A 15,372-nucleotide genomic window follows, 5' to 3' on the forward strand; every position below is an offset into this window, starting at 1 on the left:
TATAATTTTTTTAATCAAATACATGTAATGTTTGTCAAACCTTTTAACAGTTTCAACTCTCTCTCTCTCTCTCTCTCTCTCTCTCTCTGTGTGTGTGTGTGTGTGTGTGTGCATATAAAAACTTTAATTCTTGACTAAAAAATGTGATGAAATGTGATGAACTATTATACCTCAACCATTGCTATCTGCCAAAAACTGTTTTTAACACGTAATGATGCACATAATACATCAGCTGATTCCATTAACACATTTAATTAAATTAACATACACCATGAGATACGAAAGCAACAAAACAATGAATGCTATTTAAATAAATATCAACCAGTGAAACCCCCTACAAGTTATCAGAGAGTGCTAATCAAACCTCGCATTCAGGGATAAACCTCAGTCTCTTAACACAACCTGATAAAGCAGCTGTAATGAAGAGGCACTAGCACTGCTATACAAAACATCATCATGGCCCGGTGAGTTTCAATGATATTCAGGTCAGTGTTGTATTAGAATCAAGTACAGTTGCTGTATCAGCTTATTAAGGTGCCTGTTTGCAGTACTGATAGCAGCCTTCCTGCACTTAGACCCCATATTGATAATGGCCCATTTTCCTCGACATATAGGTTGCATAATGGACAGTGATGTAGTCAACCAGGAACTTTGTTTTATACAAGCTTGTTGTTCTAATCGACCTTCTTGAAATCACTCTGCCAGGGCACATAATGAAAAAGTATCCAAAATAGCTTCAATCTCTGTAAGGCTGGTAAAGCAGACTTGAACCCAGGACTTACGTGGGCTTTCATGTCCACACAAGCAATCGCAATCTCCCCTGAGTCCGACCACCCACACTGTGATATTTCGGGCGTAGAAAGTTCAAGAGATATCTGGCTCTCAATCCCACCACCGTCCCCCACACCCTCTCCTGCATAGCTGTCAGTATGGCATTTGAAGGAAGGGACCGGTAGGTGAGTTTGTCATTTGGGAGAAGGTTACGACTCGGCGGCAGGAGTTCTGTCAGTGAAACGACAAAGATCGAGGGAGAGAATGAAGGCAAACCTCAGGAGAGGGTTCGTTGTTCCTCCTGATGCTCCCTGAGCTCGGGTCGACTGTAGACAGTCAGGCAGGCTGTGCCTCAATGAGCGCTGGTGTTTCCTTTGGGGCCCCCCTCCCGGCTGAGGGGGGAGGTGGAGAATTGCAATCCCACCCCGTCAAAGTGCTCTCTCTTAAACACTCACGTACACACACGTACACACACACACACACACACAGCAACTCTCTACAGGAAAAGCTAGAGACAGAATGCGCAGCCCCTTCACAGCAGCTCTGGTGCATCGCGGTGTCCAAATGGGATCTTGCTCTACACTTTGATAGTTGGTTAATTACTCATATGATACCACACAGATGTCTGGGGGGCTCTAGCCGAAACCTCGTCTCACTAACTCACTGACTGACTGACGGGATCCTGGGGAAGGCAGACATTTAAGGAGCGGTAGGTGAAAAACCATGAGGCATTTATAATTCATAAGTGTAACAGTTTGCGTGCCGTTAAGGATCCCTTTAGTGCCTAGCTGATGCTAAACTAGGATGCTACTTGAAGGGCTGTCTACTAAATAGTTCCTTGTGTACCAGGTGGTTGCGGGGACTTTGAACAGGAAACACATCTTGGCTCAGAAGTGTTCCTTTGCTGTCAAGATAATGAAAAGGGGGTTTCAAATGATTCCAAACAAGATGAGAGTTGATGAACTTTTCTCACTTGTGATTCTCCTGTACGAATAGGCTATGTTTATTACGCATTGATTTAACTTATCTGAAAGACATTCAAATCATTTCTTTGTTATTAAAATAATAATAATAATAATAATAATAATACAGACATTTTAATGTTCTTCTTACCATAAGTGATTCAATTAGTCAAAATACGAAGCTTTAAGTTATTGGAAAATTTGGTAACACTACAATAAGGTCATGTTAGTTCATTTGTAACGGCATTTATTCATCTTTGTTAGCATCATAACTGTTCATGTTAGCTTTTAATAATGTATAAAAAAAATTGCAATTTACATTGATAGTAGTAAATGCCTTTTAAGATTTTTTTTTTTATTATTATTATTATTGTTAGTTCTTGCCAACTAATTAAGTTCATTATTATTAACAAACAGAGCCGAATTGTTACCAAAAATATATCCGATTGATTTAAAACCTTGTAATTGTTGGTCTGTTCTTGATTTCCTATTGTGAAATTCCAAGACAGCTTTATTAAGTTTGGGGGAACTGCCTTTATGAATGCCAAATGCAAACCAGAGCGGGAATGCATGTTGAGGAAACCAAAGTGATGAAAGCTGTGCAGCGGGCGCTTTTTAAAAATTACAAATGAAAAAAACAAAAGCTTGATGCTGTGCCACTAGCTCCATGCCAGCACTGATGGGTACTTGCCGGGAACGACAGGAAAGGCAACGTCTCGTCCCCGTAGCATGACAGTAACTCGTACTGGCACTCTCCATCTGTGCCCCTCCACTAAATCCCTTTTGAAGTCGTGTTGAAGTTTTGCAGACCTAGTGTTATACGTTTAAGTAATTCTCTTTGATTTTGTTTTATTCTGAGGCCTGCGTCGCTTGTCTCTTTATTTTGTGTGCTTGAGCTGCGACAAACTGAACTTTAACTTGCTTTACGACATGGTTTTGATGTCCATCCTGTTGTTTCCTATCCCACAGCTGTGCTAAATAGCCATAATCAGGCTCATATCACCTCATCTGGAACTCAAAGAGCGAACTGCATTCCGCAATGGGCATTATGAGGCTACAACTGTTTTTGCTAATGGCCGTCCTGGCCACTGTTGGAATATGTCACATTAATGGAACAGAGGAAGTCCTTCAAAACTTTACCACCTCCAGAACCAATGTGCATAAAGTTCCCCTGCCTAAAACCAGAAATAACAATACCAGACCTCCATCCTGCAAGGACCCCACTTTCATCAAGCGCTATTTTAAATATATTAACACAATTATTTCCTGTGCTGTGTTTGTGGTGGGAATGGTGGGTAATGCCACCTTGCTGAAGATTATTTACCAAAACAAGTGTATGAGGAATGGACCCAACGCCCTCATTGCCAGTCTGGCTCTTGGAGATCTCATCTACATCACCATAGACATCCCTATCACTGTCTACAAGGTAGGCACAGATCGCTTTCTCTTTATTATTTTCCATTGGAAGGAAGCATGACATCATGTTGCTCTCAGAGGTTACTTTTCACAAAGCCTATAGGGCACTATACACAAAAAGAGTACACGAGCACAGGAAGGGAGAATGAGCTGGCAGAGGAAGTTGGGAGGGGACTTCGATGAACCGGGCAGGGGCGTATGTACGGTCATCCAGAGTTTATCTCTAGGGCCGTCCTATTACGGTTAGTGAGGGCTCCGTGATGAGTGCAGCAGGGATATGGCCTGATGAATAAATAAAATAAACAGGGGACTGAAGGGCTGCCATCCAAACGAATAGTCCTGTTCTGACTAGTGCTTCATCACTAGCCAAAGTTCGTCAGTGAACACATTACTTGACAGAGAACAGAGGCCTGTGTTAGCAGCTCGGTCAATGATTTTAATGTATTTATCCAAAAACTGATGAAATATGCAATTCAGATATACTGTACAATGATTTCAATAAGCTTCTTCACTAAATAGCATATTTTGAATTTTTTCATTAAAAATACCATTCTGATATTGCAAATAAGAAGCAAGCCTCATAATAAAAAAAAAAAAAAAAAAATGGTTAAAAAATATCTTTTTTTTAATTTATTTTTTAAATGGAATAAAAGAACATTTCAACAAAACTGCTTTGTTGCTTAATAAAAATAAATTTGTTTCAATATTTAAAAAACATGTGTTCCATGCAACAAGCAAAAAAAAAAAAAAAAAAATTTAATAAATTAAAAACAACATAAAACAGGAAATTATATCATACAGGACCCCTGTGCATCCTCGTGACTGTGTGACATGGTATAATTATCCAAAAAATTTAAGATAATATAACTTTTTATGACAATGTACAGTTAGTTCATTTTGTAAAATGTCATGTTGTGTGACATTTACGAATGAATAATAATAGTAATACAAGATATTTAAAAGGAAAAAGAAAAAAAAGGGATACTCCATCCCAAAATGAAAATTTTGTCATTATTCACTTACCCTCATGTCGTTCCAAACCCTGTAAAATGTTCATTCGTCTTCGGAACACAATTTAAGATATTTTGGATTAAAACTGTTAGTTCAATCAGCACCACTTCCGTATATTTAATGACAATTATAATTGCATACAGTTAGAGGAGGGAGTTAATTGCAAGCAGCAATGCGATGGAGAGACACTGAATAATGGGAATTTAAATAGACCGCAGGCGATAGGTGTCAAGACTGGATTGGTAAACGTCAGGAACAGCTGACTGTCAGCTGATGCAAGCATGACTAACATGACCTGAATGAACTAACGCGAAGCTCGATGCTTGAGACTGCCCCATAGACTGTTAACCTGTTAAATGTCACCCCGTCCCGTATACGGGACACCTACGTTGACTATACTATATTACAATCAAATTTAATCTAATCTTGACAAACTATATATCGCTGGAAAGGTCTAAGACTCCCAAATATATATTATATCAATATTTTTTGTTAAAAATTATTTAGGAAAAGTAATAGATCAATTTATGACAAGAGTGCACCCTCAGAAATCTACATTACAAAAGGAGTTTTGACCTTTGTTTAAAAAAAAGACTTCCTTGTTGCCTTTTTCTCTATCACATTTTAGAAATCATCAGAAGTTATATATCACTTGAAAACATAAAATCTCAAAATTCATCCTTTAAAACCCATTTTAAAATCAGACATTGCATCACCATGTAAATGGCACATCAAAATCATGTTACAAAATGTTTTCAGTCATGAAATATAAAAATTTTGGTTTGTATCATGCACATTCAAGTCTATCTTCAAAAACGTGAGTGACAGTTATCAGGAAACAACAGTGGCAAGGTCCAGGAAAGTATGAAAGCATCGTCAGAATAGAAAAGATTTTTGCCATCAGTGAATCAACGACGAGAATACTTTTTGTACACACAGAAAACAAAAATAATGACTTTATTCAACAATTCCTCTCCACTGTGTCTCTTCAAATCATATTGAAGATATGGCCTATCACCATTTTGGCAAATCTGAGCTGTACGCAGATGACGTACCCTCTTCTGTATCAGCTGTGCCACAAGAATATGTTTTTTTTTATGTGTATTTACGCTTTGGTTTGAAAGCAAACAAAGCATCGGTGCAGCACAGACCGTACCCCATTTGTGTATTTTTTTTTACAAGCATGAATACAAAGAGTGCATTTCTAAAAACTTGAAAATATTGTTAAAACTCTTAAAACAATGTTTTAAACTAGTGTTTTTTTTTTTCTTTATCTGTTTACTCTCAATCCTATCTGTAGTCTTTCTTCACAATTTATAAAGTGAAAATGCGAGTTTAGCACTGAATGTTTGTCTTCCGATTTTCAGCATCCATAAAGTCAGCTATTATGTTTTACAAAATGTATTTTGAAAGAGACTTCAACAGGATATTGGGTGGAGATTTCAGATGAAAATGATCTTCAATGTTGCTTTACTAGGATGGAAGGTTTCAAGTGAAAGTTCATATGAAAAACATCAAATTTTAAACCGGAAGTTTGGTATTTAGCATGACTTGTTTTGTGACGCACTGAGTCGTTTGCACTCCAGACTTCCAATATACATCAAAAAAACATACAAACACACTTCTCCAGCTGTGCCACTGATTAAACTATGCACTCCTCATACAAACAGGGCCAGGATACACCCATGCCAAGCTTCCTTTCTAAACCTGAGAATAACCCACATACTTTTCCTGTTTAACAAAAGGCAAGGTCCTCTCAGAGAGCCTTGTCAAGTCCACTTAAATGATGAGACTTTGCAGAAGTCCAAACCAGCAAAGAAAAAAAACATCTGATGACGCAAATGTCATTACAAAAAAGGGGTACACTTCAAAAAAGGAGACAGGAGGTTTTTGTTTTCAACACTACTGGACCCTTGCAAGGTGAGGACAAGCAAAAGTATTCAATGACCAAGGAAGTGCCTGGGCTGATATACAAGCAACCAATGAAACGGCTTCATTTCATCAAGACAAGATGTGGCCTTTAAGGAAAAACAGGATCAGAGAGCAAAAACTGAAAATCTGCTCTTTAATTAAGCGAATTCCAGAAATCTAGACTGCTTTGGTTAAACATCTCCATTTCTTTCTTTCTTTATAAATAAATGTCTGGACATAAGCACTTAAAATAAATGAGAACATGTTACTCAGATCATCCCAATGCATTATATTCTACTAGAGTGAAAGATTATCTTGGTCATATGGTTGAGGAATAATAGTCATGAATGATCTATTTTTCTTGCAGCTACTTCTCGGAAAATGGCCATTTGATGACAGCTCTTTTGGACTCTTCCTGTGTAAACTGGTGCCTTTCCTCCAGAAAGCATCTGTTGGGATTACAGTACTCAATCTGTGTGCTTTGAGTGTGGACAGGTAAATCACAGCTTCACTATTTTGATGTCAATGTGTACATGATTAAAAATTGCCGACATACTGTATAATTATATCTATAATCTAAAACATTGGTTCTTGACAGACCTGCATCAGGACACATTGATTAGTGAGCCATTAAAAAGGTTGGGGAGCTCCAGAAATGGGTTCAAATCAAAACAAAACAAAACAAAAGACAAAAGGTAAACAAAACAAAAGGCAAAGGAAAACAAAACAAAAGGCAAAGGAAAACCAAACAAAAGGCAAAGGAAAACAAAACAAAACAAAAGGCAAAGGAAAACCAAACAAAAGGCAAAGGAAAACAAAGCAAAGCGAAGTAAAACACAACACAACAAAAAACAAATACAAAGTTGAAATACTGACCAGTTTCAGTATTTTGTTATTCTAAAGCTCATTAACTTTTTAGCCTTGTATAGTTTTTTTTTTTCAGATGCAGTTTTTCTCTAGAAACTCCTATATAATCCAATAAGGCTTGAAAATCCTTTTACCCATAAAACCTTCTCTAATTTGACCTTTAAACTTTGGGTCACACTGAGGTTCAGGTTCAGATTTCACTGCTGAGGTCTAAAAGTCAGGGATAGACAAAGGTCAGAAGCTAGGTTTAGGATTTTTGAATCCTACTCTATCTACCAAGCTATTTTGACTGATTTAGTCATTATAATACAAAAAAGGAATACTTTTTTTCCCCCACAATATTTGTCTCAGTAACAGTAACGTAATGTGAAATAGATCTGCAGTTGCATTCATTTTTAATTTTACAAAATGCAAAGAAGTCATCTATCAATTAACTTAAATTGTTATAATGTAAAAGTTTTGTGTGAGCCATAAAAAAAAATAATAATAATAATAATAATAATAATAATAATAAATAATAATAATAATAATAATAATAATAACAATAATAATAATAATAATAATGTCTTGGTACATTTAACCAAAAAAAAAAAACGAAAACCTTTTTTTATTTTCTAAAGCTCATTTTGGAAACTTTTTGCATTTTCTAATTTATTTGAGTTTTTCTTAAGATGGAGTTTTTCTACAGAAATTCATATATAAGCTTAGAAAATAAAGCTTGTAAACTCGCCCAAAAATAAATAAATAAACATTTAAAGCTGTATTTCCTGTATCATCGTAATCAGGGTGGTTCTCATGAAACCCATCTCAGGAAGCAGTGCATTTGCTTGTGGTTTCAGTGGAAAAGGCGGGACGTTAACTTGTCAAGTTTTTGTTTGAATCAGGGCACTTCCTCCAGTTTAAGGTCAGCTCTAATGGGCACCTCTCATTAGAAAGTATTTTCCTCATTAGGAGGCAGAAGCCACCTGCCCACCTCAGTTTAATCACTACCATAAAGAAGAAGAATGACTATCTTGTCATTTATGTTTATAGAATAAAACTAAACTAAGACATTATCCTTTTGCAAAGTTCAAGCCAGAATCTCAATATATAAATAAATAAATAAAACAATCTGACAAATTACCTCAACATAATGTGAGCTCCTTCTGATAAAAAAAAGACTATGTTTTATTCTTCCAGCCAGTATTATTTTTTCTTTTCTCTCTCTCTCTCTCTGTCTGAGCACAAGACGCTTTCATTGTCATCCAGCACTATAAAAGCAAATCTAAGCCACAAATGTCCAGCAGCCTGTCGCAATTTTTAAAGAATGAATCACTTGAATCAAACGTCTGGCCTTAATTTCACAACAGCACGGCTGCTTTCAATTAGTTTGTGAATCATGCCGAGGAAATGTTCAGCACAACTCGTCCGATTCGTGTTCCCCATGTTGTGTAAGCTTACATATCATGTCTTTCTCATCCGTCTGAGTGTTAGCAAAGTGGATACATCTCCACTTAGTGAAATATAAATGCCCCATTGTTGTTAAACAGGAATATTCAAATGGGTCATAAAAAAAAGATATTGTTACGTATAAAATCTTGATGCACCGTTTAACAGAAAAAAAACCACAAGAGGAAAGAAAGATATTAATGAAACAAACAAGCAAACAGCAGCCAGGCAAACCAGTGACTTTATCCAAACAAACAGCTGAAGTATATCTGTGAGCATTTTAATAATATGAATATTAAAATGCAAAGCAGTCGTTTCATTAATCTTAGATCAACCTTTAAGCACATTGCAACTCTAAACTAGTAGCTCAATGTTGCCACAGCTGCACAGCGTTATAAAAGCTTTCCCACGCGATAGGAATCTGATCAGTCAAGCTTCACAGGTGTTGACGTAAAAAAAAAAAAAAAAAAAAAGATGGTGTTGAAGACTCCACATTCTTCTCTGAGGTCATTCACAGAAATGTTTAGTGCACATGAAGTGGGGCTTCAATGATATGTGTTTGTTTTGAAACAGATGTGCAGTGGTCTGAGAGTTTTGTTAACGGTTGTATCTTTTGTGGCTCAGGTACAGGGCTGTAGCATCTTGGAGCAGGGTGCAGGGGGTCGGCGTCCCCCTCTTCACTGCCATTGAGATCATCTCCATCTGGGTCATTTCCATCATCTTGGCTGTACCAGAGGCAGTGGTCTTCGACATGGTCACCTTTAACTACAGCAACCAAACCTACCACACTTGCATGCTCAAGCCTGAAACTACACTGATGGAGGTACGCTCCAAACGGATGGATATCATGCAGACATCTTTCCCCTCATTCACATAAACTCTCCAACACTTTGTAATAAACAGTGCATCCTGTCCAGCTGACCCCGAGCAGGATGCCATGCACTATTTCTATGATCTTTTACAAACTTTGCCAAAACAATGGACAATACGTGGGGATAAACGTAAAAACCATGCCTTGGTTTTCCTCAGTTGCTCCATGCAGGTGATATCTGGAGATTTCTTTTTCTCTGTTCGTTCCAAAGAAACAAATTGATAACAGACCATGAGTGCAATTACTGGCTGATGTATCTCTCTCAAGCAGAGCCATATGTGTGGATGAGAAAAAGAGTTCATTCTCTCATATGAACCCCGCCATTAATCACAGAAACAACAGACACAGACGAGACTCAATACAGCACAATTCAATTCTAAAAAAAAAAAAAAAAAATATTAACATTGTGTTGAGGTCACTTTGTGTACCCTTTTTTTTTTTTAAGATCATTTTTACACAATAAACCTAGTAAGGTGGTCAGGACACCATGCAAAATGATTTTCTCCTAAAATAAAGAAGAAGATGAAGAAGTTGTTTCTATTACTTTTCATGGACTAGTTAGCTAATATATACAACAGTTCAAAAGTTTGGGGTCAGTAATATTTTTACTGAACTCAGCTAAAAATCTTATTAGAGTAGTGTATTGCATATTTACCAAGCATTAGGTCTCTTTATTGCTATTACCTCTTTATTTTTCTTAGTGGTTCAATGCTCTTCTGGCTTCTAAACATCCATCAAAGGTCCAAGCTCACTATTAAATCCATGTTGAGATTTACTCCTGCAAATTAACTATTTTAAATAAAGTTGGCATAAAAATTGGTTTTATCATATTAAGGGGATTAAACATTTTTTGTCACAACTCAGCCCTTTTCTACATTAATTGCATGACACATTAACTGTTTGTTTACTTTAGATGTGATGGATATTGTATGTGTTTTATCTTCTTTCAGTTCTATGTCCGTTGGAAAGACTGGTGGTTATTCGGCATTTACTTCTGTGTGCCACTGGCCTGCACAGCTATTTTCTATACTCTCATGACATTTGAAATGCTCAACCGCAGAAATGGAGGCCTTCGGATCGTCCTCAGCGAACACCTTAAACAGGTAAGTCCTCTTTAATACTAATGATTATAAACTTCCAAGTTTGCATGATAAAAACACTATTAATACTGAACAATAAAAGTTTTTGCATTTACACTGTATTATTGTCCTTATGAACATTTACATGATATCTTGTCTTGTATGCACTATTGTGGGTAAAGCCTTTAAGTTTGAATGTGAGAGTATGTTATAGCTGAATACACAGCTGTTCTAATGGCTTGTTTATGCTCTGCAGCGGCGTGAAGTGGCTAAAGCAGTCTTCTGTTTAGTGCTGATCTTCGCTCTTTGCTGGTTCCCTCTTCATCTCAGTAGACTGTTGAAGAAAATGGTTTATGATCAAAATGATGAAAGTCGTTGTGACCTATTAAAGTGAGTGAGCCTTTGCCAATTTGACTCTTAACATTGAGTGGACTGATTTATTATATACCTTAAGTACCTGTGCTGCTTGTGCAAAAGTTATGGCTTGCACTCTAAAGTGTATGTGTTCATAAGTTTACATACCCCTTGGAGACAGTAAATTTTGTAGCAATAAAAAAACAGTAAGTAAATAAAATCATAAAAAGTAAATATTTTAAATCACACACACACACACACACACACACACACACACAAACATATATATATATATTTTATTTATTTTTTTAGTTTTTTTTTTTAGGTTTTATGATCTTTCTTAGTAAAAAAAAAAAAATAGAAAAAAAATATAGATTATGCAAAGAGTATGTAAACTCGGAAGTTGAATTTGGAATGCAACAAAACTAAATAAATGTCCAAACTTTCAGCTTCCTGTTGATCATGGATTATTTGGGCATTAACTTGGCCACTGTGAACTCCTGCATCAACCCCATCATCCTCTATTTTGTGAGCAAGAAGTTCAAGAATTGCTTTAAGGTGAGTTTAAAATGGCTTTCTGCTTCCTTCATTTGCCTGCCACTGCAAACAGACTCAAACCACTGTTCCTAAACGTATTTCCTTGTGTCTTCGCAAAACCTGAAGACAGAACAAAATTTGCAACAGAACAATCTATCAGCAAATTATGTTTGAATTACAGAGACAGATGTTTAGGGTCCTGTGAGTCATTCTCAGAGAGAGATAAGCAATGCCCGGCCCATACTGAGTGAGGTTTACCGACAATGATGTCAGACCCTAAGTAGGCTCCTTCTGAGTAATGAGGATGATCACAAAGATACAGTGCAACTGAAGTGTTTGTGCGATGAAGCAAAACAACAAAAACAACTCAAAGTTCATGGGCCTAAATACAAGAAAGCTGACAATTTGTGCAAGACATGGTGTGGATCCAAAAGAAATATTCAAAGCTGATTTACTATGGGCCAAACTTAGAGCTGCAGATAAGAAATACTGATTTATTTAATTCACCTCTAACACAATACAATGTGTACTACTTAAAATCTAAACCAGGCTCATTAGAAAACTGTCCCGGTAGCAACCTTTTTGTAAAATATTGTAGCAGATTGCTTCTTGCATGTTTCATGGAGCTTTCAAATGGAAATGCCCAGTTAGTTGCGCCAAACAGCATGCTTAAACATGTCTCTGAAACAGATGAATGTAAATCTTATTAACTTTTTATTCTGATGGCCCTTCTATGCATCACAGCAGTTTTAAAGCGTAATATCCGGTGAATGGCGCTAAAAGACCAATGCTTTATCAAGTTTGAAAATAACACATCACCAACCATAATCTTAACAGTGTTAACAAAAGTAAACGTTAGATTAAAATGCATTTGCTAAAGCAACCATGTCATTTTAGCTTTCCTATATAATTCTTTAAGCTGTTTTATCAGGCGTCGCGACTTGTATTTTATATCACTCATATCCGAGGATTCCGAATAAAAAATGCAATGCTTTACCGGGTGAGCTATCGAGCAAGTTTACTATGTCAGAAAAGCCATACATATGGAGCTGGTGATATAATACTACAGTAAAATGTATTGGTTTACAAATCATGCACTCATGTTGGTACAATCAAATTATTTTTCGTTGTTCTTTATCATTGCAGTCATGCTTGTGCTGTTGGTGTTACACCAAGAACCAGGTGTCCAGCTCAGGCCCAATGAATGGCACTAGCATTCAATGCAAAAACCATGAGCCCGGCAACCTCATTACTGACAGAAGCATCCGCAAATACAGCGATTGAGAGGTGAAGGACTCACTCCAGTCAGCCTACATGCTTTAAACGCATTATAGAAGCAGACATCATCCAGTGTCAAACTTTGAGATGGAAAACATTGTAACTATTTTTATGAAACTAAAGTTCCTGTGCTCTGCACAGTATCAGGCTGTTTTTATATATAGCATCAGACCAGACAATGGACCTGATATATAAGAGCTACAGCAGCTGTTCCTTTTGAAGTGAGCTGTGTGAGAAGTTGTGGGAGTGAAGACCACCAGCAACAGGATGCAGCTGAACCTAACAGCCACCAATTAACCTTCATCAGGAGCTGGACATGTTTTCCTTATGACAACGCTGAACTATGAGCATGCTCTGGATGGTCACTGTCCGACGTTAAAGGAAGTTACTTAAAGGAAGGGTGAAGTGGTCAATCTGTGTTTTCTGTGTTCCTACCTACAAGCTTTGCCAAAGAAACTCCCTGCATGCCTTTATTTAGTTGTTAAGTGAATCATAATGTGCGCTGGACGACACCTCTGTTTATTTAGTGGGGTAGGAAGATAATGAATATATGCCTTTGTGTTTGAATTTCAAATTAAGTTTATTGTGTATATGCTTGTTTAAGATTAAATTAGAATTAAAGAATTAAATTAAAAATTCTAACCATGAACATAAGACAGCAACTGTGAAATGAACCAGCTGGGTTTAGTTCCAGCAATAAGGAGGCAAATAAAACTTGGACCTTGCTGGGATTTAAGAGTAATTTCTAGGAATGCATCCAACTGCAACAAATGCTGTGTTATAGGGTAAAGAAAGGGAAAAAAAGAGCATAAGGGCGCGGGAAAAACGGCCCTTCTGTAATCAAAACAAAAACGTCCAAGAGATACAAACATATCTTTGCCTTTTTTTTTGACACTGTGAATTTTTTTTCTGTGTAGAGAGCTCATACATGCTATTAATCTTGCATAAATTAATATTATTAATATTAAATAGCCTCAGTATTTGTATATCATCTGTATTTTAAGTTGAAATATTTATTGTTGTAGGTTGTAGGAAAAAAAGTTTGGGGTCAGTAAGATTTTTCCCAATGTTTTTCTTCAGGAAATAAAGATGCATTAAACGGATCAAAAGTGACAGTAAAAACATTCAACATGTTATAAAAGATGTTTCTTTCAAATAAATGCTGAACTTTACATTTCAGCTGAAAATTGCATTTTTTTCAAATTCAAATAGAGAGCTATTCAGAATTGTAATACTATTTATGAAGATGAAGTTTTTTTCTAAAATCAAACTACAAAAAAATCTTACTGGCCCCACATTTTTGAATGGTCGTGTATATGGAATGTTATGCAATCAATTTTCTTCTTTATGTATTTTGAAACTAATATGAATGAAATTATACACATTCTGACAAAGACCTATATGGGTCTTGTTAATTTGGCTTGCTGGTGAATATAAAAAAGAAGAGGTCATTTCTGTAATGAAATTTGATGTCACAGATTATCCATATGTTACATATGTGCTGGTCTTCAACACCACCACTGAGTGAGGAATGCTGCACATTTATATCAATTCAAACGTATTATAGCACTATAACAACCAAACAGCTCTGTTTACACTATATGTAATGCAGTACAGTGAATAAACTATAGTTTATTTTACATATCATGAATGACTGGTTAAAACAACACTTTTATTTTTTTTACTCATAGATTGTTATAGCATCAGTTCAGTTTTCTAGATAAGCTGCTACTTGTTTTTAAGAGTATTGGACCAGACTATCGATTCTACCACTTAAAGCAATGTTATCTTATCTCTAAGTGTTATGGAGTTTCAGTGTTAGAAGAAGAAAGGTGCCTTGTGACAGCTGTCTGTTTTCGGCCTGGGAAGAAGCTTCAGTTTGCGAGTGCTTTGTGATGGACTTTGACCCAACAGGCAACACGGCCCCTCCGGGTCACCGGTGTCACCCAGAGGATGTGAACGGGGCACACTAGAGGATCAGATGTAAACTGTGGAGCTATTACCGTCATCTGTCTGCGATGTCAGTTTAGAAAGTGTTTATTTGGACAAAAGTACTGGTTTGGACAAATAAATGTGTTTTTTATTTGCTTGTGTGGATTCTTCTAAGTAAATAAAGAAGTGTATATAACGGAGAGGGCGCTTATTTATAAGCACAATAGACACAATTGTTGGTCTGCTCTCAGACATGATTCCTCTGAAAAAGAACATAATTTGTTTAATGCAGAGTTTAATGCACTAACAGTTACACATTTCTGCTATTTATTTTTTTTTTTTTTTTGACTGATATATTGCAACACAATGTTCTAAGCTGAATATAAACCTACTCCACCAGCCAAAACAAGCACGGACTTAATAATTTAATAATTTGAAAATGTCTTTTTGTTTGTTTTAAGACATTCTTTATCACATATGAAATAGATATTGAATTTGGAAGAAAGGGACAAGTCTGCTTTGAGACTCTCGTCAAATTATTCAAATCACGTTAATGGGAAAATATATGACTTATCATCTGAGGTCTGAGATATTCTTTCTCATGCATATGAAACTGCCTTCAGGGAGAAGGAGGAATGGTTTTAGGAATTTGGTGGGAACCTCTGCGCTCGCCAAGGAAGAAGCAAATGAAGCTCAAAGGCAACTAAAACGGCCAAAAAAAAAAAAAAAATGTGAGTGCAATATGCACTAGTCAACATTTGAAGTGGATCAAAAACTTTGATCAAAGTTGTTCTAAAACCTGAAACAAACTGTGTTCTTGTCCCCCCTTTTTCAGAATGTGTGTGCTTTTTTTGCGCAAGGAAATAACATTTGAAGTATTTATTCACTAAAAATCATCCTTATAGCTTAGACTTTACTCTTTTAAAAAGTATAATATAATACAACATAATATATA

General features: G+C 36.3%; 1 protein-coding gene across 1 annotated transcript; it reads left to right on the forward strand.

Moving 5' to 3' along the window:
* Positions 1 to 1,233: 1,233 nt before the first annotated feature.
* ednraa (endothelin receptor type Aa) lies at positions 1,234 to 14,617 on the forward strand. Its single transcript, XM_052547062.1, has 8 exons — positions 1,234 to 1,480; positions 2,703 to 3,159; positions 6,439 to 6,566; positions 8,991 to 9,189; positions 10,188 to 10,340; positions 10,573 to 10,706; positions 11,120 to 11,228; positions 12,354 to 14,617. Exons 2-8 carry the CDS (start codon positions 2,773 to 2,775, stop codon positions 12,489 to 12,491), a joined length of 1,248 nt encoding a protein of 415 aa, XP_052403022.1. The 5' UTR covers positions 1,234 to 1,480; positions 2,703 to 2,772; the 3' UTR covers positions 12,492 to 14,617.
* The last annotated feature ends 755 nt before the right edge of the window (positions 14,618 to 15,372 follow it).

The sequence above is a fragment of the Carassius gibelio genome, chromosome B1, assembly GCF_023724105.1.
Source record: "Carassius gibelio isolate Cgi1373 ecotype wild population from Czech Republic chromosome B1, carGib1.2-hapl.c, whole genome shotgun sequence".
Taxonomy (NCBI): Eukaryota; Metazoa; Chordata; class Actinopteri; order Cypriniformes; family Cyprinidae; genus Carassius; species Carassius gibelio.

Excerpts from the sequence above, each read along its gene's own strand:
- ednraa (XM_052547062.1), top strand. The coding sequence starts at position 2,773 with ATGGGCATTATGAGGCTACAACTGTTTTTGCTAATGGCCGTCCTGGCC. Across the intron at positions 3,160-6,438 it reads TCCCTATCACTGTCTACAAG|CTACTTCTCGGAAAATGGCC; the intron begins GTAGGCACAGAT and ends TTTTTCTTGCAG. Across the intron at positions 6,567-8,990 it reads TGTGCTTTGAGTGTGGACAG|GTACAGGGCTGTAGCATCTT; the intron begins GTAAATCACAGC and ends TTTGTGGCTCAG.